At 40.5% G+C, this 23,165-nt stretch overlaps 1 protein-coding gene across 3 annotated transcripts in view; it reads right to left on the bottom strand.

Annotated features, from left to right (window-relative positions):
- LOC126176887 (dynein heavy chain, cytoplasmic) overlaps window positions 1–23,165 on the bottom strand; it is a 228,059-nt gene that overhangs the window by 174,671 nt on the left and 30,223 nt on the right. For all 3 annotated transcript variants that reach the window (XM_049924087.1, XM_049924088.1, XM_049924089.1), the window contains exons 7-11: window positions 22,317–22,438; window positions 16,811–17,081; window positions 16,236–16,544; window positions 6,172–6,307; window positions 4,657–4,895 (exon numbers count right to left, since the gene is read on the bottom strand). In XM_049924087.1, the coding sequence (XP_049780044.1) occupies window positions 4,657–4,895; window positions 6,172–6,307; window positions 16,236–16,544; window positions 16,811–17,081; window positions 22,317–22,438 (1,077 nt within the window). The remainder of the gene's footprint in view (window positions 1–4,656; window positions 4,896–6,171; window positions 6,308–16,235; window positions 16,545–16,810; window positions 17,082–22,316; window positions 22,439–23,165) is intronic.

Raw genomic sequence — 23,165 nt, 5'->3', positions numbered from 1 at the left:
GGCACCTGCAACTTACATCCTCAATTATTTGCTGAATGCATTCCAATCCCCGTATTCCTCTACAGTTTTACCAATAAATTACTTGTCTTCATCGTCAGTCCAGAGACTGGTTTGATGCAGCTCTCCCTGCTACTCTATACTGTGCAAGATTCTTCATCTCCCAGTACCTACTGCAACCTACAGCCTTCTGAATCTGCTTATGTATTTATCTCTTGGTCTCCCTCTCCGACTTTTACTCTCTACACCGCCCTCCAATACTAATACTTGCCCTCCAATACTAATACTAAATTGTTGGTCCCTTCATGCCTCAGGTCATGTCCTACAAGCCAACCCCTTCAAGTCAAATTGTGCCACAGATTTCTCTTCTGCCCACTCTATTCAGTACCTCTTCATTACTTACATGATCAACCTATCTAATCTTCAGCATTCTTCTGTGGCACCACATTTTTAAAGCTTCTATTCTCTTCTTGTCTAAACTATTTATTGTCCATGTTTCACATTCATACATGGCTACACTCCATACAAATACTTTTAGAAAATACTTCCTGACACTTAAATCTATATTCGATATTAACAAATTTCTCTTCTTCAGAAACTCTTTCCTTACCATTGGCAGTCTACATTTTATATCCTCTCTACTTTGACCATCATCAGTTTCCTGCTCCCCAAATAGCAAAACCCATCTACTACTTGAAGTGTCTCAGTTCCTAAACTAATTCCCTCAGCAACGTCCGATTTAATTAGACTACATTCCATTATCCACATTTTGCTTTTGTTGGTGTTCATCTTATATCCTCCTTTCAAGAAACTGTCCATTCCGTTCAACTGCTCTTCCAGGTCCTTTGCTGTCTCTGACAGAATTACAATGCCATTAGCAAACCTCAAATTTTTTATTTTTTCTCTCCATGGAATTTAATTCCTACTTCAAATTTTTCTTTTGTTTCCTTTACTGCTTGCTCAGTATACAGATTGAATAACATCGGGGATAGGCTACAGCCCTGTCTCACTCTCTTCCCAACCTCTGCTTCTCGTTCATGCCCCTCGGCTCTTATAACTGCCATCTGGTTTCTGTACAAATTGTAAATAGCCTTTCGCTCCCTGTATTTTACCCCTGCCACTTTCAGAATTTGATAGAGTGTTCCACTAAACATTATCAAAACCTTTCTCTAAGTCTAAAAATGCTAGAAACGTAGGTTTGCCTTTCCTTAATATATCTTCTAAGATAATTTGGAAGGTCAGTATTGACTCACATGATCCAACATTTCTACGGAATCCAAACTGATCTTCCCCGAGGTTGGCTTCTACCACATTTTCCATTCGTCTGTAAAAACTTCGTGTTAGTATTCTGCAGCTGTGACTTTTTGAACTGATAGTTCAGTAATTTTCACACCTGTCAGCACCTGCTTTCTTTGGGGGAGGGATTATTATATTCTTCTTGAAGTCTGAGGGTATTTCACCTGTCTCATACATCTTACTCAGCAGATGGTAGAGTTTTGTCAGGGCTGGCTCTTCCAAGGCTATCAGTAGTTCTAATGGAATGTTGTTTACTCTCGGGGCCTAGTTCCGACATAGGTCTTTCAGTGCTCTGTCAAATTCATCACGCAGTATCATATCTCCCATGTCATCTTATATATGTCCTCTTCCATTTCCATAATATTGCCCTCTAGTACATCGCCCTTGTATAGACCCTCTCTATACTCCTATCTTTCTGCTTTCCCTTCTTTGCTTAGCACTGGTTTTCCATCTGAGCCCTTGATATTCATACAAGTGGTTCTCTTTCCTGTAGACAGTATCTATCTTACCCCTAGTGATATATGCCTCTACACCCTTACATTTATCCTCTAACCATCCTTGCTTAGACATTTTGCACTTCCTGTCGATCTCATTTTTGAGATGTCTGTATTCCTTTTTGTCTGCTTCATTTACTGCATTTTTATATTTTCTCCTTTCATCAGTTAAATTCAATATCTCTTCTGTTACCCAAGGATTTCTACAAACCCTAGTCTTTTTACCTACTTGATCCTTGCTGACTTCACTATTTCATCTCTCAAAGCTACCCATTCTTCTTCTATTCCTGTATTTCTTTCCCCCATTCTTGTCAATCGTTCTCTAATGCTCTCTCTGAAACTCCCTACAACTTCTGGTTCTTTCAGTTTATCTAGGTCCCATCTCCTTAAATTCCCACCTTTTTTGCAGTTTCTATCTACAGTTCATAACCAACAGATTGTGGTCACAGTCCACATCTGCCCCTGGAAATGTCTTGCAATTTAAAACCTGGTTCCTAAATCTCTATCTTACCATTATATAATCTACCTGAAACCTTTTAGTGTCTTCAGACCTCTTCCATGTATACAACCTTCTTTCATGATTCTTGTACCAAGTGTTAGCTATGATTAAGTTATGCTCTGTACAAAATGCTACCAGATGGCTTCCTCTTTCATTTCTTACCCCCATTCCATACTACTTATAATAAATAATTGACTTTCACGATACTACTACTTTTAAATGAACAAGACAGACCCAGAATGTTTCAGAAAAGAAAAGATGAAAAAAATTTGAGATTATGGACACGAACCTGCTACCTTTCTTTTCACAGCCCAGAGCTCACAACACTATCAACTGCACTACAACTTTGACATAGCAACTGGGCCTCCATAAACAATGATCAAGCAGAACATTATGACTACTGACCTACTATCACTATAAGACTGTCCAGGCAATAGCAGCATCACTTGGTGAGGAATGACTGCTAGATACACACATGCAGAATGCATGTAGTATCAATGAGCATGCTGTCCGTGTTTAGAATGGGGAAGCTGCGTGATCTAGGTCTGACTGAGGGCACATTATGATGGCCCAGACACCCGGTACAAGCATTTCAGGAACTGAATGACTTGTTTGATGTTCGAGGAGAGGTGTGGAGAGTGTCTTCAACATGTGGCAAAACCAAGATCAAACCACATCCAGACTTTGTGAGGTTTGGTGGCCATCTCTCATTACAGATGTCCTACGCTGTAGGCTGGGAAGACTGATAAAACAGGACAGGTGGCGAACTGTGACAGAACTAAAACCAGACTTTAATGCTGGACAGAGTACAAGTGTGTCTGAACACACAGTGCACCAAACACTCCTAACGATGGGCCTCTGCAGCCGACGATCCGTACATGTGTCAATGTTAACACTATGACATTGGCAGCTACAACAAATTGGCACAACACTATCAGCACTGGACGTTGGTGCTGTGGCATAGCACTGTATGGTCTGATGACTCCAGATACCTTCTTCATCATGCCGACGACAGGACTCGAATCCATTTTCCTCCAGGGAAACAGTTCCTCGACACCTATACTGCGAGACAGTGACAAGCTAGTGGTGGCTCCATTATTCTCTCAGAAACATTCATATGGGCATCCATGGGTCAAGTGGAACTCGAGCAAGCCACCCATGACAGCCACAGAGCATTTTACACTGGTTGTAGACAACTTACACCCCTTCATGACAATCATGTTTCCTGACAGCTGTGGCATTTTTAAACAAGGTAATGAGCCATTTCACAAGGTCAAGAGTGTAATGGAGTGATTCAAGGAACACAGTGGCGAGTTCCCACCGATGCGCTGGTCCCCCAAATCGCACAATCTGAACTTGATTGAAAACATCTGGGATGTGACTGGACTGAACGTATAGAGAGTTCAGTGCCCTCTCTCCCGGAATTTACAGGAATTAGGTGACGTGTGTGCATATGTACTGCCAACTCTCTCCAATGACCTACCAAGGCCACACTGTTTTGATGCCACAACGAAACACCATTGTTGTCTGTGCCAAAGGCTGACATACTGGCTACTAGGTAGGTGGTCATAATGTTCTGGCTGATCACTGTATGGCATACATTATCAAAAGACTGTACCTCTGAATGTTATTTGATTCTGAATATGTCAAGAAGACACGATTTTGATAGATCGTAACTGTGCTGTAGTACAGAAATGGTACACTTTCATAGCATCCAAATTATAACACTAAAAATGTCAACCACAGGAAGCCTTTGCCTACCAACAAGTAGTTGCCTGTCACTTTATTACAAAAAAATTATAGCTAAAACAATACATTTTCAAGAGATCTTCAATTTGCGGATGCAATATTTTTATCACACATTCTATGAAAAACAAAATCCATCAAATATGATTTTTAATGCCATACAATATGGCAGATCCTATGTTCTACTTGCGACATTAAACAATGTCCCATCTCACTGACCACATTCCTCTCCATGAGACAAAAATCTGGCATGCCAGATCATTTATGTCACACACTGCAGTATAGTGGAACATGCAATTCCACACTGTGACATTACCAGTTTCCTGTCCACGTGCATTTTTACACCCCATGAGAGTACAGCTCATGTCTTTAAAAGATTTATTCAGATTAGTGATTTGCTTCCTGAACTATTAAAAGGGTTCAGCTGCAAAGCAACAACTGACGCACCAGTAAAATCGCTGACTGGTGATTTCATTTTAAATGAAATTTCTTTCTGTAAAAATCCATACAGATTACACTAACATAAGGGGGCTACAATCAAAACTTTTCCCACCCAGCTGAATTTGCTGTTCATATATCAATGAACAAGGTCATAGGGCCATAAACAATATGCCTAAGGCTTACCTCTTTTGAAAGCGTAATTATTTCTGGTAAGAAATTAACCCTCAGTTTGAGCACATTGCCACGACCAGTCCTCGAACGTTGGCTATCAATAGCAAAAATACGACCACCAACACCCAAGTTCCTTAACTGGACTTTCCGTGCCCACTCGTCAAAGATCTCTTGAGTGTTCAGCTTGACTCTGAAACTATCTCCATCAGCCTTCAAGTTTTGTCCTTCAATATGGTTTTCCCAGCCTTTTCCTGAAACATTAAGTGCAAGGTCATAATACATGTGCCAGCAGAGAAAAACTATCACACAAGAGCATACCAGGTCATGTGTAGGGAATAATCACTCATCATGATCAGCCTCACTTCGAAAGGTGCAACATTTAAAAAAATCATTACAGACTTTCAGAGAGATTGTAAACCGAACATATAATTTAGCATATATTCCCACAGTGAGTTTCTGTAGAACACTGACTGTGTCAGATGATAGTGCCATAGCAATGGATTGCTTAATTTCCATCTTTTGTAAGCTATCATATAGCCAGAAGCTGAAGATCCAAATTAATATATTTGCACTGTTCATTTCCCGTAAATCAAGTTGTTTGTTTTGTTACCTTTTATCATGATGTGTAGTAATGATCTGTTACCACCAACTATTTTCCCTTTATCTTAAAAAATATGCACATACTTATACAAAATAATCTAGAAGGAATTCCTATAATTATCAGTGCAAGAAGTTTAATACAAATCTATTTATTGTTAGTATAATTTACAAAAGCAGCCAGCAGTTTCTTCCTGTTCACGTATAATTTGATTGTTTCCACATCCCTGAAGGCTCTCCGCAGGATTTACGGAACACAATGTCTGAGTAAATGAACATGGTGCTAGCAGTAGGGTATTTACACTACATGGGGGACAGAAGGTGCACGATTGTTGAAGGGTGATTAAGAAAATTGTCCTTGTGCTCCGATGTGTGCTGCAAAATGATGAATGTGTTGACAGAAGCAAATAGGAATCTTCCTAATAAACTATGTGAATGTAAGTGGTAAATATGAGTAAAAATAATTTAAATGCCAAGATGACAATGTATTATTAAAATGTCTATATCTATTGAGTTTGTAATCTTAATATCTACTTTAACATACATATTATTTCTTATGTGGACCAACAAACAGGTCGCAAAGAGATGGAAACAATAAGATTAGGTTTGAAATGATTTAGACAAACTATAACACCCCCCCACCCCACCCCCAATTCGCTTTCTTGTTAAAAATAGCCCAATATTGCATACGATAGGTGAAGAAGGTTTCAGTGGAAAGAATAGGAATCAGAGCACATGGTGAATTACATAGTCACCATATGGTTAAATGAGCTGCAAAAAAATTATACACTTTAAAAAATACTTTTAGACATGATGTTCTCCAGACGGAAGTATGCAGCATTGGGAGGCTGATCCTCCATAGCTCTTGGAGAGCACATGGACAGTATAAAAGAAATGAAATAATTAAGCTATAATGTAAATCAAACTAACCTAGAACATCTTCAACACGTCGTAAATAAGCTGTAAGCTGACGGTCTATCTGTTTGGCCCATATAATAGAACCTGAAACTGGTGGTAAATCTCTAACCATACTCATGTGGCAGGCTTTGCTCTGTGGGTACTGGACCTGTAACCAAACAAAATCATTCATCATTTTTGTACTAAAAAGCTGTAACCCATTCTTAACAATTTTATAAATTGATTACAACACAAATATTGAACCTTAAGTACAAAAACGGAATTATGCCATTAGTATCATGAAACAAAGAGGACTGTATAAGCACATTAATAAATATATGAAAATAATGCAGTGTATAGGATGAAACACATCATTCACAGGAAACACACAGACCAGACATAAGACTGTATTCTTTTTGACATGTAGTTTTGTTCAGAGTACTCCTACTAATATTGATCATAATGGACCATCCTTTTTTTCCTTTTAAAATAACAGGAGGGCAGTCCTTAGAATTTCTCTAGGGATTGATACCTTCATCACCATTACAAGGAATGTGCCACCTGTAACAAACTGGCATCTGAAAGTTTATCTGCTTCATTGAACCTGCCAGTATCGCTTATAGTCTGGCCTAGAAATGCCCAAAATAATCAATCCAAAGGTAGCTTTGGATACATTATTGCAAAAATAGGTATGCTTCATGAAGTCATCAGTTTATGATGATGATGGTGATGATAGATATGGGTTTAAAGCAACATCATGGTTATCAATCCCTTGCTGTACTGGTAATTTCCTTAAAATGACTTAATGAGAAAAGGAGAATTTTCAGCTCCAGGATCTATGACCTTATCATCAGAGTTGAAAATCTGTGCGACAGTAGCTAACGTCAGAATGTTACAAATGAGAGAAAATCCAAACAACTAAAAACTTTAGTTGGTCACTGAAGGATACATCGAGAAGGGTCACTGTAGTCAATACTACTAAAGTGAGGTGAGAAAATTACGATCGTATGGGATAGTGTGTCAGTCAACTTAAACTATTAGATAAATACAACAAATACATAAAAATTTAAAAATGTATGTCAGTGTTGGAGTAGAAAGTAGCTGGTAGCTGGAGGTAGACAGGTTGATGGCTTGTCTCATGTCAGTCAGCACTGAGAATATGGGCTATCATGGACTGATTACCACAGCTGCTTTGGAGGAGGAGGAGGAGGAGGAGGAGGAGGAGGGAGTCCTCTAGACACAAAATGAGCTCCTGTGTAAATCTGGTGTGACCAATACACAGTTGGTGCAGTACGTTGGCAACTTTCATATCCTTCCGAGAGGATACCACATCTTGGTTGTCCCCTTGATGGGCCTCAGTTTGTTGAGGTTGTGGCAGCCTGCCATTCTATATACCAGGTTTTCAAAATCTGATTCCACAGCTGCAATCTTAAGTCTGTGACCAGTGCTCCAACTTTGTCTATTATGATTGCATCTTTAGCTAGTTTGTCAGCAAGTTCATTTTCCACATTAAACACACGGCTATGGCTAGATGAATGCTCCAGAGCTGTGAAGTCAGTTAATGAGTCTTGGATGCTAGCAATCAAAAACTTTCTGGGGTAGCACTGACATATGCTCTGTAAGCAGCTCTTGGAGTCACTACAAACAAGGATGTCAACCAGAATACACACTTGTGTGTGCAAAAGCTTAACCAGCCCTGCATACTTTAGATCCATCTGGGTTGATGTACATCAAATTTGGGTAGTCGTGGAGAACCAAATGGAATAGATGTCTGAGCATGGAAGGATCAGCATTTTCCATAGTGTCACAGAAGAGCGTACAAGTTCCCCAGGTCCCAAATGCGATTAATTTTTTATTAGTAAAGTTTACGGAGAGTCTGCCTATTTTGCCTGTTGCCTTTCAGCTTACGTCAGGACGAACAATCTACCGTTTCATGCCATAATAGTCCGAATCATCATCAGTAAAGCCACCTTGCCAATTAAATCACATTACAAGATCACCTGACTTTTAAGACTGAGGACTCTCTGAGCGCGGTCAATAAAACATCTCTCTCATATTCCGAGACACTGCCTACAGCAGATACTAAATGGCTTAGTTCCTTCACCTTTGAATTTTGCCTTCTCCTTTGAGATGGGTCTTGGGCTACTGGAGTTTTGTTCTCTCATCCCCCTGGCAATCCTCACCATGTAATACCCATCAGCAAATAAATAAACCTACACAGTTTCTTTTCTTAACTGAGTACAAGCTAACACAGATTACCAATCACGACTACGTCTATGAGGGGCTGTATAAACTGGTGCATGACCAGGGTGCCACGCTCACACTTTTCACGGCTTTGAGGTGATGCAAACGAATTACTAAGCCATGAGCAGACGTGTGAAACTGTAGTACAGAGCCACCTGGCTACGTGTTGTGACGCACCTGACGAATAATTAGTCCATGCAATGTGGGCTGCCTACTGCAGTCTAAATAGAGCCATCACTGCCACCATTGCCACAGTGGCAGTTGCATGTGGCCGTTCAACCTTTTAAGTCACCTATGCTGCCTATGAACAAGGCCACTCTGACACAAGGCACCACTATCATGGCAGTGCCCGACACTACCACATCACTCGTCAATCATCAAATGCGTGTTGTGCTTCACCACTGCTGGGGTCATACGCCGCCGAAGGTGGCTGGCAAAGATTCTGTTTATTTTGATATGTATAGTGTAAAGCGATGCCCACTGCCAGGTCACAGGGACAGCTGGAGCTGGATCCTGATGAGCAAGCAAGGCTGGAGCAACTTTGGCTGAGAATGAAGATCTGTAAAGACTCCTTAATGAAGCATCAGGTAATGCGAATTGGCACTGTGCCTGCAGCTAGCTGTTTACGAGATTCCCACAGCCAGTTCCGACCCTCCCTGTAACATGCTGCAATGGGTTTGTGGGTTGCAATTCCTGCAGGTAACCCAATGAAAATATCCACATGTTCATACACAATATAACAGGTGTAGGGAAACTGTCTCACTGGAGTGAAAGTGTTGGTAGGAGTTGGCAACCTTATGTTGCTTATGTAAATTCTGTGGAAGGGCTCAGAAATACCAAAGCATCCGACACACTTGCGAAAGGGCTTATGGATATATATGGAGAAAAGCACAGCATTAGCTATTACAGGGACCAACTTTCCACACTAAACTAAAATTCCAGAATCGATTTAGAGCCTTTTTCTGACAGAATACGAGCTGTATCATGTTTTACCTATGTACAAGGGAAAAGTAATAGAAGGTACTACTCAGCGAAGCTGAAACACTATGTTGGAGTATTTGTTTGCAGGACTAACCCATGAGAAATCTCAGCTTTTCGTCCAATCTTCCCCTAGGATAAACCATGCTCAATGTGCATTCATTGCCAATGTACACTGCACTTGTTGCCAAAGTTCAGGTCACAAGGCTCCCAAGTATTTGGCAATGGCATGTGCCTATTGCAGAAAGACTGGACATGAGACAGCAAACCATCCATCTCTACAGCATAGCTCAGCTAACCGAATAGATTATGGAGGTTCTCGAAGCAATGAAAATACAGGAAACATGAATGGGAGAGATTTTGCCATTGCTCCTCGCTCCCCTTCCACAAAGCAAATCCTGTGAGAGAGGTAGGACTCGCTTAGGTGGCAAACTTAACTTTGCAAGGTAAAACTCAATACTAGATGGTCTTAGATATCACTGATACAGATCACTGTCCAGTGATTTTCATCAGCCTTATCGTCACGTTGGCAATCAATTGGTACCATCCTGATGATTACCTAGTCACTGTAAGGATGCTGGTATTACAAATTACATCACTTCCTTTACCTACTCTAATAATACTAGGAATCATTCACTTCCTTTATTAATAAAAAATAATAAAAATCCTCAACCTATAAACAGGTTTTGATTATTTTTGCATTATATCCTAATCCTTGTCTTACAATTATTGCATTTGCTTGTACTCCTCATGACTTTGAAACTAGCTTCGGCTACCTTTGTAATGCCACCATCGTCACAGTCCTGTGTTGATAACTGTAGTCACTACATAATTACTTAATTATGCTCACACTCCCAACTTTGAATCATTAAATGAAATTAATATATTGTGCTGTTAAATGAAAATCAAATATTTTAACCCTCTATACTTACAGCCCTACTGAGATTGCGGAGTTCACCTGTGGTGAACTTTTTCAGCAAGAGGGGAGGAGATGTACAAGATGCCCCAGGTCCTGAATGCTAGTAATTTTTATTATTTAAATTTTACAGAGAGTCCACATATATCACCTGTTGCCTTTCAGCTGATGTGACAACAATCTACCAGTTCATGCTAGAATGTCATCAGCAAAACCGCCTTGCCAATCAAATCACATCGCAAGATCAGCTGACTTATGAGGCAGAGCTCTCGGAGCCACAACCAAAAAATACCTCTTTCTTCTCTTCCAAGTCACCACCTAGAGTAGATGCAAATGGCTTAGTTCCTTCATCTTTGAATTTTATCTTCTGCTGAAGATGGTTCTGCGACTACTGGAGTTATTTTCTCTCGTCCCCTGGCAATCCTTGTCATGTAATACCCATAACCAAATAAATCTACACAGTTCCTTTTTCTAAATCTGAGTACCTGATATTAATTTGAAGCCCACATTGCTTTCCAATCCTAGCTACACATCTGATGGGGTGTACAGGAGGCCCATCCGAATCACAAGACTAGACACACACTACAGGGAACTGTTGAGAGGAAACTTTACGTACACAAACAAGAAGGGGCAGATGGATCCTTCCACAGAGCCTCCAACTGTATCCCAGCCAGTTTCTCATTTAGGGCAATTTGTGAGCAGTCTGAACTGTTGGTTGTGAAACAGAGCTGAGTTAACACAAATGGACATGAAAATTGTGACCACATTGTTCAGAAAAAGTTGCTACACAATGGCGAGAGAGGATTCATATGGAACGCTTCAGTTGCCAACCATACAACACAGTAATGGACAGGGCCTAACAACCTCTGTACTGATGGTGCTGCTAACACGCACGCAACACATCCATAGTACAGGATGGACACAATCAAAGCTTTGTTAAATTTCAGATCTGTGCAGTCTGCACCCCAGCAGATCATTTTGAGAAATCTGAAGGTATTAAGTTCCCTCTGGCAATCTGCCTTGAGCTAGCATACATATGGCAGTCTTGTTACCTTACTGTCAAATACAAGGTCTAAAGAATTGAAATTTTCAACAATTTCAAGGAACTGGTTACTGAGGTTAAGGTTCTCAGTGCAGATGCAAGTCCAAGGTTGATGAAAGGCATGAGATTTTGTGGGTGAAAATTGATATCCGTGATTCAGGCCCCAGCTGTACACTTTCTGTAAAGCTACTTTTGTGGTACACAATGATGTAGAGTTGTAATACAGAAAAAGGTAATACACAAACAGTAACAGTGACACAATGGGTTCCATTGCAATCACAATACCACTGATTGCAAGGGAAAAAGAGGGTTACACCCAGAATTCTCTGAGGAACCCTGGTTTCCTGTACATATTAGCTGCTGAGGGTTGAGTTTTTGGATGTGGGCTCTCAGACAATACATACTGTTCCCAACACTGCTGCTTTCCCTTTTTTATTAAAAATCATGCCTTTTGTCGAAATCTTTTGAATACTGTTAAATGTTTTGTAGAAAGATGGCACTTATGTTGAAGTTCCTTTTGATGATCTCATAGCTGCAGTTATTTTTTCAGAGCCCCATGGCACAGGTTGAGGGTGGGTAGGATCTGAAGAATGGGGTATCATTGCTTCTGCAGTGTTTATAGTCTTGTCAGTGGCACCTTGCGCCATTCCTTTGACACTGTTCTCTTGACTGGTTTCAAAAGTTGCTTTGGAGGTGAAAGCTTGCCAGTTTGTCTTGCAAAGTGATCAATATGGTGCATGTTAAGGTGTTGGTGGGTGGAGAAAGAGAGCAATAGGGCAGTGATCGCTGTTGCATATATCACCATGGGCATTGCACAGGATGAAGGATGAGATACTTGGGCTGCAGACTGTAATGCATTGCAGCTCCAGTGTTAAGTATACAGACTTCCAGTTCTGATACTAATTGCTCTACTATTTGTCACCTGCTTGATGTGGTTTTACTGCCCCATAGATAATTGCGAACACTGAAGTGCCCAAGTAAGAAGAAGAAGAAGAAGAAGAAGAAGGTGGCAGCTGTTTCACTAGCTCCACCAGCTTGTGATCTGTCTACAGGTAGATACATATTGCAAAATGTTACCCTAACTGTTGGTGGAAATAAACAGCCACAGCTTCTAAAGCATAGTTTAGTGGCATCTGCTCACTGAAAGTGTCAAGTCAAATGAGCATACAGACTTCCCAAAAGCCCTCTTGATACTAATGTGATTTTTACCACAGGATGTGTAATTTTTAATAGTAGAGAATTGGGCTTTTGAGAACTGTATTTCCTGAAGTGCCACCCCAACTTCACAGCAAATAACCACTGATGGAGTCTGGCTAGGTGGCGATTAAAGCCATTACAGTTCCATTGAAGAAACATCAGACTAGGATCTGAGAAAGCAATGAAGAGGAAACGAGAGTGTGAAAAATTACTTTGTTACTGAGTAGTGCTCCACCTGAATGTGTGATTTCATCGGTACTCAGAGGATCCACCTCAGGGATGAGCAAGCTGAATCAACATGGAACAACAGAATTCGGTTTAACTTTCATGTTTGTCACTGTGAGGTTTTGGAATTTGTGAGGATTTTTCTTAATTGACTTTTGGGATAAGAGGACTGTTCTTTTCTATGAACAGCAGCCAGTGGTTCTCTCAGCGACTGGTTGGTGGTAGACTGCAGGTCTGTTTCATCCTGGAAATGGGATATCTTCGCAGGTGTCCTCTTCCCCAGAGATACCAAAGGAGGAAAAGGCATCTGTGGCTGCAGCAGTGGGGTGGTGATATTGATGTTGTGGGTTTGGGGATCTATGGAGCTAAAGCACTTCGCCCAACTGAAAAACAGTCGGTGACATGTGGCTAGGGCCAGGAGTTGCTGTTTGAAACCTTATCATCTCATTAGGTTTGGAATTTGATACAGTATTCACAAACTTTGATATCAATTGGGTGGAGTCACTGAAACTTTTTCTTAGCATAACGGACAGACGGACAGGCAGGAAGTCAAGTGTTTTACACTACTCCTCCTGGAAGAAAACTGAACATATTGATCAACAAGACGGATAGTTGTCTGGGCAATTTACATATGTAGGGGTTTATTCACAAGGGCTACCCCCATGCAGTGTCCTTCCATACATCCCACAAGTAATCTCATTCGCACAGCATGATGAAATGTGTCCCAATCTCTGGCACCCAAAATATCCCATAGGGTCCGACATCACACCTATAAACGATGACACTAATTTTTCCCAGGTAAAACATTCTCATCGAGAGAGAGAGGATGAAACTTCCACTGTTCGCCCAGTTATCCTTAGGTCCTTTCTGAATGCATTATGCCACCATAAGTTAGAATGCAGTTCATCTGTTTGTAGCATTGGGTCCCTATGGAAGAAAACACCTTTAATACTGCTGAGTTTATGAAGATGATATCTGTTCTTTTGGTTGTGTCTGACATGTCCAAAAGAACAGAAACCATTGGTAATCTTTCAGCTCTCAAAGAATGAAATTACAATGAAATCCAGACCATTAGCTGCTGACAGGTGGTGATAAATATCAACAGGGACACATTTTCAAATGTCCCCATTGATATTTAACAACACCTGTATGCAATTAATGATGTGGATTTCATTGTAATTTTCAACTGTCCTCGTTGATATTTATTAATGCCTGTAAGCAGCTAACAGTCTGGATTTCATAGTAATTCTGCTGTTCAGTTTGTTATGAGGAGAGATGGGAACTGGTATGTCCCCAAGTTTCTCACAAGCCTGAAGTGTCTGGTTTGCATTCAAAGTTTTGATCGGAGACCAATCTCTAATCTTTTCTATTGCAGTAACTTCTCCAAACCTATCCACAATATTTTATATGAGATACAGTGGCTTCATTGTTACCAAAGATTCTCCATCAGTTTTGAGAATACCAAGAACTGGGCAAACCGTCCACCTCAATTTCTCCTTGCCAAACTGATCAAGGTGGAGTTGCCAGAAACTAGAAAGTTGTAAGCCTCAGCATTAAAGACTTGTTTTCTGTCTGGTGAGATGGCTGTGATCGCACAGCAAACACTGTAGGTGAGTTTGATCTGTTCCCAATGCGGATCATCTACCCATGCACTCTGGAGGCTCGCTCTCTGTGAGCGTCAGCCCACCATGGTAAAAGCTACCAGGCATAGCAGCCGTTGCCTGGAGTCCCAGTGTCCCAGACAGGACAGAATGTGGGGTATTCTGTATATGGGGATTTACGGCTCAAGCACCAGCAGTGTGACCCCAACATTGTCACAGAAGTTGTCTTTATGTGAGTTTTGGAAAAGACAAGGTCAAACCCTAAATGGGGACCATAAGCAATTACGTGAAAAGGTTGAGGGCAATGGTTATGAAGTGAGCTAAAACTGATAGGAATCCTAATAATAGCCATGTTGTCAATGTAAAAGCTTGAAGGGTATGAGATTCCTTCAGCCACTTCTTACAACTAAAAAGGAATTACTGTGAGTCTATTCTAGCCTTTGACAGGATAGGGTGAGAGATCTTTAGAGACAGAATGCAAGCTGTGATTTGGGAAGGATGGGGAAAGACGATAGCCGTTCCTTTCAAAGGAACCATCCAAGTATTTGTGTTATGTAGTTTAGAGTAATTGCAAAAAACCTAACTCAGGATGGCATGGCAGGGATTTGAACCTTTGTCCTCATAAATGACAGTCCAGTGTGTTAAACACTGTACCACCTCACTTGGTGATCCTGCTGAAGGTCACACAGCCTTTCTTTCCATGCTACTGAGAACTGACTGCCACTCTGCCTAAAGAGAATATCTCATACATATTATTCTGGCAGTAAACAAAACTTCCTGGCGTTGGCTATCAAGTACTACTCCTGCCAGAGATTGTGGTACTAATTTTAATCAGAGGAAATTACCCTCATTGACACATTTAGTTTACTTCCAATTTTTTTTCTTCAATAGTTACTCATAGCAAAGGCTGAAATATCTGCAACAGGTCACAAACCATGTACAAATTTACAGCCAGTGGTGTGATTCTTCCAGTTTAAGAGTACTGACTTCAATTTCACATCTAAATAGTCAAATCATGAAATCCTGCATTTTCTTTCTCTTTTTCTTTTCCATCACAAGTACACCCTTGTGTTTTTTTAAAAGCTCGAGAATTTACATGTAGTGACTGCTAGTCTTATGTTATCCATAATTTCAAATGTCCAAACCTTTATATCTGTACAGCTAAGAAAAAAAACACTAGCTGATTCTAAATTATTTTAGTGATTGGACACTTCTGCATAAGCCGTATACAAGTTGGTTATTTCGGTTTTTGAATTTTTAATTCCATTAGTTTGACAAACATGAATAGAATATTTGCATCATGTCCAATGAATGGATGATCTATAAATTTTCATTTCTTTCATTTGTATGGATATGTAATACAAAAAATACATTATGAAGCTTAGTATTTGGAACTTGTGTTTCAATACTTTGACACAGATGATTAATATTTATGATTATCCCTCTCCTTAACCCAGTACTTGTTCCTCAATTTTAACAATTGTATAACTTGTTCTTAGGTTACTTATTATAAAATTTTTTATTATTTACAAACACAAAAATGCCTTTCTTGTGCTAGTATATATTCTGTTGGTACCCTGTCCCATCCCCTACTCAACCAGCTGACAGCTTCACATCACCTGAACACAATCAGTCATGATAACATATAACAATTTGGTACATTTTCTACAGGGCTCCTGACAATGAGAAAATTGGAGTCTGTCTTTTCACAAGTTAAGCAAAAGTAGTATTTTACCATATATACTAAGCCAAATTAAGTGAAAAAATATTTTATAGGTCATATTAGTGAGTAGTACAGCCTCTCTTGATAACTAATGATGAGCTGAACCCTGGTGTAAAATTGCTCAGCTCTTAAATAGTGAAACAGACTGTGCAAGATTCAGATTTACATTACCTTAAATTTTTCATGTAATGCTTCAATATCATCTTTAACTCTCTGAATGAGTTGTGTCTGGTATTCACGAATGGCACCACGAATGTGTGGTCTCACAAATAGGGCATTAAAACGGGAGAAGATCCTGAACATTTCATTGGCATTTTTTGCTGTTCCCAATTGATCTCTCAGATGTGCTGTGATTCGTGCTTCCACACGATCTATGCGTTCCTCGTATCGTCTCACTGCTGCATCCCATGCTTCAAGGCCCTCACGTGAAATATCCAAGCAGTCTACTTCTTTCACATTCTCATAAGCCAAGTTTACCTCCTGAAAAGCATAAAAGTTGTTTGGAGACACACAATTAAATGAAAAGGAAACAGAACTACTTCATGAAACATAAAATTAATTTACTATGTTCATATCTGTTGAAAGCTAAAAACATTACAGTGGTAAAAACTTGTGCAATATTGATCCACATACTGCAGATACATCTCAATATTTAGCAGAAGCAAAAGACCTACTAATACTGCAAAGATAGATTTACTTTCTTGCAGGTAACTTTCCTCCTTGATGACACACACTGAAGAACTAACCTCAATAGCATTTGCATCAGCTGCCTGGAGCAGAGCAAGGGAATCTGGTTTCATGTCCACTGGTTCACCTTGTTCAGGTGTAGTGGCCGAGTGTTGTGGCTGCTGTGGTGCAAGAGTTGGTCTCAGGACCCTTACAATCACAGTACGCAACTGCTCATGCTGTCGGCGAAATGTTCGCATGTGTTCCATTCTGGTCTGCAGCCTCTTATGAGCTGGTGACACACGCCACACCATCTTCAGATGTTCATCACGCTTCTTCTTCACAATATCTCTGAGAAAATACAGGAAAGTTTCATAATGCTGTCCAATGAACAAAATGCTACATTAAGTCACCAGTTCTTTATTCACATATATAAAAATGTGTTTACATACTTTCACAGTGAATAGATCCCAATTTACATACCATATTTCAGAATTTTTAACAATGTTTTTCATAAATATCCACAGGTGTCCAAAGCACTATAGAACGACTACAAAATACTGCGTACTGTAACTAGGAAATATAGTTTTTACATTTTGAAATCTTTTTCTATTCAACACTGTGTGCCTACAAACAGTCTTAAGTTGGCAGATTTTGGTGTGGGCCGTTTCCATACAGAGATCATCAATTTTAGAAGCTGGAAAATTGGCACAAGAATGCAGTCAGGGAGCTGGCAACTGCAGGCCGAAGACAGTTTAGACAATAGTAGTGCCATCACGGAAACACTGTTAGCTTGAATTCCCAGTGTTCTGGAGGGAGGTAGCAGTTGCCACTCTCAGCTCAGCAGAGTATAGTGCAAAATAATAGAATAATAAAATAGACACATACATGTAAGGTACAGGCTAACACAAGCAGCATGACATTCTACAACGACAACAGCAATTTAAATAAAGTTACACTGTACTGATGAGGTGTTCTAACATCGAGTTGTGATGTCAGAGTCTAGCGAGTTGAGGCTATGCACGAACAGGCAGCCAGGCATAGGTAGATGGGGATTGGGAGCAGTTAGCTTTGGCGGCTGGCACTGATAAGTCATGTGGTGGGTAGAATGGGTGTTAACAGTAGCACAAGCTGCTTTATGATGCCACATGACAAGTTGCAGTGACATTCAATAGAATTATAGGAAAGTAAGTAGTGGTTCACTGAATAATCTCTCTCTATAGTGTGGTGCACCTGTTCTGAAATGACCCAAGCTCCTCTAGCTTGAGGGAGCATGTATTTTAACCCAATTTAAAATTTGAGGTGATGAACTATCATCAAAAATATAAATGATCCTGTGTGTCACATCATTTTATGAACTAGCCCACTTCAAAGAAAATTTTAGAGAATTTCAGAAAGACACTGCCAACCAACACTTAAAGGGAATTGCTTATAACAGCAGTGTGCAAAAACCCCTACTAGCCAGAGCACACTTAATTGTTCTGCCACAGCAGAAAGTTTAGCTATTTGCTGCTCAAACTGGTGTGTCAGGTGCAAGGAGTTCCTGTTACATGGTGTATACTCCAATGAAAAATGGGATGTACTATGAGAAGAGATGTTTACTGAGGCTCAAATGTCAAATTCAATTAAAGTTTCAAATGCTTAATGAATATGGTGACTAAAAAAAAGACAGGAAATTAGAAAAATGAGAGGGGCAACTGGCAATTAAATAAAAAAGCATCACTTCGATTGATGGAAGTAACATGAACTGCAGATACTGAAAATGATGGACATACCTAACAGATGGATGCGGGGAACTAGGAAATAAAACTGAGGAGCTTGGTCAACTGGCATACGACAATACTCACTGGTATTGCTTGTTATAAGATACTGGGAAAAAACTGAGTACATAATAAACAACGTTTAGCAAAGAGAAAAACAAACTAAATACACAGGTGTTCAGCAATAGCGTCACACTGTGGTAGACCTATGGCCGCAATGTTCAACAATTCTTAATTTATCTGCTGGTAATAGTCATTATCCTGACACCTTATCAGTAATCTTACTAGAAAGCAAAAACCAACAATTTAAACACTTTTGGCGCATTAAAAGTTCCTGTTTCAAATGTTTAATAGTTTGACATGTCAGATAACTTCAGTTTAATAATTGACACTTTGCACTCCATAATGCAGACATTTATTTAAATTACCAAATTGTGCAAGTCTCTGTGAAAATCAATGAGACCACTGACCAACAATCACAGTACACATTAAAACAAAGTGCACTTTTATTCATATATATATTTACATAAGCATTGCAATAGAAAACTTTTCATTGTGTGATATTTTTTTGAAATTCTTCAGGACAGACTATTTCCATCATAATTTCAATCTAATTCAATCCCATAGGCTTTGGCGGGCAGAGTATGTTCACATAAAAAGTTTCCAAGTATCATAAAAAAGGGGGGGGGGGGGGGAAATTCACTTTTTGCGCGCGCGCACACGCGCACACGCACACGCACGCACGCACACACACACACACACACACACACACACACACACACAGTAAAGTACTCATAAGACTTATTCAACTCACTCAAATTGTTTACAAACGAATCAGTATCATCAAAATCTTTATTACTCTCATTTGCCCTTAGACATGCCACATGCCTCTAAAAGCAGGGGGGGAGGGGAGGGGGAGCGGAGGGGGAGGGGAGGGGGACAGTGGGCGGGGGGGGGGGGGGCAGGGAACAGAAAAGGAGAGGAGCACAAGGGTAAAGACTGGTGGGTGTGTTGGCAGTGAGCAAGCATAATGAAGATGAGAATATGTGAATTGTGAGGATGTTATAGGATAGAGGGGGGGCAGAAACTGTTCGAGGGGGGAATGGGCGGGGGACAGAAGATTATCATAATTTTAGGCGGGGATAATTTCATCAATAGCGGAGAATGTGTTGTCAGGATAACTCCCATCCGCACAGTTCAGAAAAGCTGGTGGTGGAGGGAAGGATCCAAATGGCACAGGTTGTGACGCAGCTATTAAAATCAAGCATGTTATGTTCAGATGCAGTTGTGCTACAGGGTGGTCAACTTTGCTCTCTGCCACAGTTTGGCAGTGTCCATTCAACATTGTAGACAGTTGGCTGATAGTCATACCAACATAAAAAGCTGTGTAATGATTGCAGCAAAACTGGTACAGGACATGGCTGCTATCAGGCATGGCCTGGCGTCTGTTGGGGTAGGACAAGCCTATGACAGGAGTGGAATAGGAACTACTGGGTAGGTGGATTACACAGGTCTTGTACCTGGGTCTTCCACAGGGATATGGTCCCTTTGGAATTGGTAGTGACATAGGGATGGACTAGTATGTTGTCGAGCTTCAGTGGGCCTCAGAACACCACTTTAGAAGGGGTGGGAAGGATCTTTGGTAGGATGTCCCTAATTTCAATGCATGCTGATAGATAATCAGACCCCTGACAAAGGATGTGGTTCAGTTGTCCCAGTCCAGGGTGGTACTGGGTGACAAGGAGAGGCACTTCTTTGTAGCTGGTTCTTGAGATTGGGCATGTGTGGGGACACGGCACAGGAAATCTTTTTGTGGACTAGGTTTGGGGGATTGCGCCAGCCTGTGAAGGCTTTTTGAGGCCTTCGGCATACTGGGCGAGGGAGTTTTTGTCACTGTGTGTCCAGGCTGTATGGAAGGGATGGCAGCAGTCGAAAAGCAGGTACTGTTGGTAGTTTGTGGGTTTAATGTGGATAGAGGTGTGGATGGAGCCATCAGAGTGGAAGTGGTCAATATCTAAGAAGGTGGAACACTGGGTTAAGGAGGATCAGGTGAAGTGGATGGGAGAGGTGTTGAGGATGTAAATGGCCGAGGATACGGTGTCTTGACCCTGAGTCCAGATTATGAAGATATCAAAATCAACCTGAACCAGATCAGAAGTTTGGGGTTTTAGGAGGCTAGGAAGACTTCCTCTAGATGGTTTGTAAACAGGTTGGCACAGGAGCATCCACAGCTGTCCCACGGATTTGGATTTGTTTGTATACGTTCCCTTCAAAGGAGAAGTAGTAGTATGTTAGAACAAAGTTAGTAAGATGTATGAGGAATGATGTAGTGGGTTTGAGGTCTGCAGGACATTTGGTGAGGTAGTATTCAACAGCGACAAGACCATGGGCATGAGGGATGTTGGTGTATAGGGAAATGGCGTCAATGTGATTAGTAGCGATCCAGGAGGTAAAGGGTTGAGGATGGCCAAGAGTTGCAGAAGGAAGTGTTTGGCATCTTTGACATCGGAGGCTATATGTTGGGCAATTGGTTGGAGGTGTTGATCAATAAGGGCCAGAATTCTTTCAGTGGGGGCACAATAACCACAAACAATAGGGTGTCCAATATTGCTGGGTTTGTTAATTTTGGGGAACACGTACAATGTGGGTGTGCAGGATGACCAGGGGGTGGGGAATGGAAATGGATTCAGGGGAGAGGTTCAGGGAAGGGCCTAAGGCTATAAGCAGGGATTGGAGGCTATGCTGACTTCTGGGATGGGATAACTCCGGCAGAGTTTATAGATGGAGGAGTCCGACAACTGGCAAAGGCCTTCCACAAGGTAGTCACAGTGATCCATGAAGACAGTGACAGAAATTTTGCCTGCAGGTAGGATGATTAGGTGAGGATCGGTTTTGAGGTTGTGCATGGCTGTCTTTTCTTCAGCTGAATGCTTGGTGTTCTTAGAAATGGATGTGGCGAAGATCAGCAATTTTGCTGCCCAAATAACGAAACTCGTCATTACTTTTAGTCTCTCACTCTGCATCAACTGATTTACTTCAACTACATTCTTATACCATTGTTTTATGTTGATTTCAAAATCTCTTTTCAAGACACTATCCATTCTGTTCAACTGTTCTTCCTAGTCCTCAGGTGTGTCTGACAGAATGACAAAGTCATCACCAAACCACAAATGTATATTAATTAATCCCGAGGCATTCTTCCACATTGTAGTTTCCGAGATTTGCAGTAGAAACCTGTTTCTTCATACAGCCTTATCATTCCAGTACCACACTTAAACAGCATAGCCAATAAACTGGCACTACTACTCTCCTTCTCCTTTCCACAATGCTTCCTATGACCAAATCTGGCTCTCCCTCCCAACTATACAATGGTGTCCCCCCCCCCCTCCCCTTTCTTTCACGTTAAGTTTTCCTGTTGCTGAACTGCGAATAATCCATTTCAAGTCCTAATTCTTCACCCCATATACATCGCTGCTGTACCAATGACTATAGAAGCCTTCAGTATTCCAGCAGTTTCTTCTCAGATTACTTTAACACGGCACAGTAAACAAAAGCCATTTTAACTCACACTTCATAAGGCATCCCTCAGATTGAGGCATTGTTGCTCTAGCAACACAACAGCATAACATTACATTTTGTGCCAGTTTTACAACTGCAGAGGTGACAGTTCTACTTAAACAGCAACATTCTTCCCATTTATCTTATTGTTAGTGGCACACTGACATACTTTTTTTTCTTGTCATACAATTAGCAATTCTAGTGTAATTTTATTTGCCGGGTGCTCAGGGTAGAACCATTGCAGTATATATAAAGGTATTTTCCTTACCTCAGCAAACTCTGCAACTTATCATATTCATCATCCCATGTAGAGAAAACGTCAAAACATTGAGTCATAACTTTTTCAAACTCATCAAAGGGAATGTGCATGAGACGACGTGTTCCAAGAACCTGAAAACAAAAAATCCTCAAACTCTGCCAATAATATCATGTCTGTAAATAATAAGTTATAGTGTAGTGTAATGACCGTGTGTATAGAGTGAATATTCAGACTTTGAAATGGCACAAAATCAATTCAAGATTATAAAAAAGTCTAATTCAATTTCTTGGTCAACAATACTAAGTAAAATTAGAGCTACATTGACTTCACAATTCGACACAACTGTCAATTAACCATCAAATGTAGGGTACCCATTTGTCACTTCTGTTGGTCACATGTAGAGCTACATCCAGATAAACACCCCACGAGTCACTGTATAGTTAAAGCAGCATTCAGGAAAATTCTGTTTAGGCGCATAGGACAATCAGATAAAGAACCACTGTTCTTGTCCAACTGACTGAACAAACACAATATTTGCTATGTGAAGATATCCAATTGTTATAAAACACAGATCTGTAAATATTAAGTCATTATCTGCTAATGAATATAATTTTCAAAATGATCTGTTTAACACAATATTGTTCTATTTGGAATCTCTGAAACTTGCACAGAGTAAACCTACATGGAGGTGTGGCAGATACATTCAACTTCCTCCAGTTCCATTCATAAATCTCATTTATTTAAATTTATGTTGATACCATATGTAGTCTAATTGGAAATCACATTAACCCATTATTTACCATTGCCCCTTTTTTGGGACACAAATATTTTATTTACTTCTACATAAGCAAAGGCACT

Source organism: Schistocerca cancellata, chromosome 3 (genome assembly GCF_023864275.1).
Source record: "Schistocerca cancellata isolate TAMUIC-IGC-003103 chromosome 3, iqSchCanc2.1, whole genome shotgun sequence".
NCBI classification, from domain to species: domain Eukaryota; kingdom Metazoa; phylum Arthropoda; class Insecta; order Orthoptera; family Acrididae; genus Schistocerca; species Schistocerca cancellata.
This window is presented reverse-complemented; position numbering and strand designations above follow the sequence as displayed.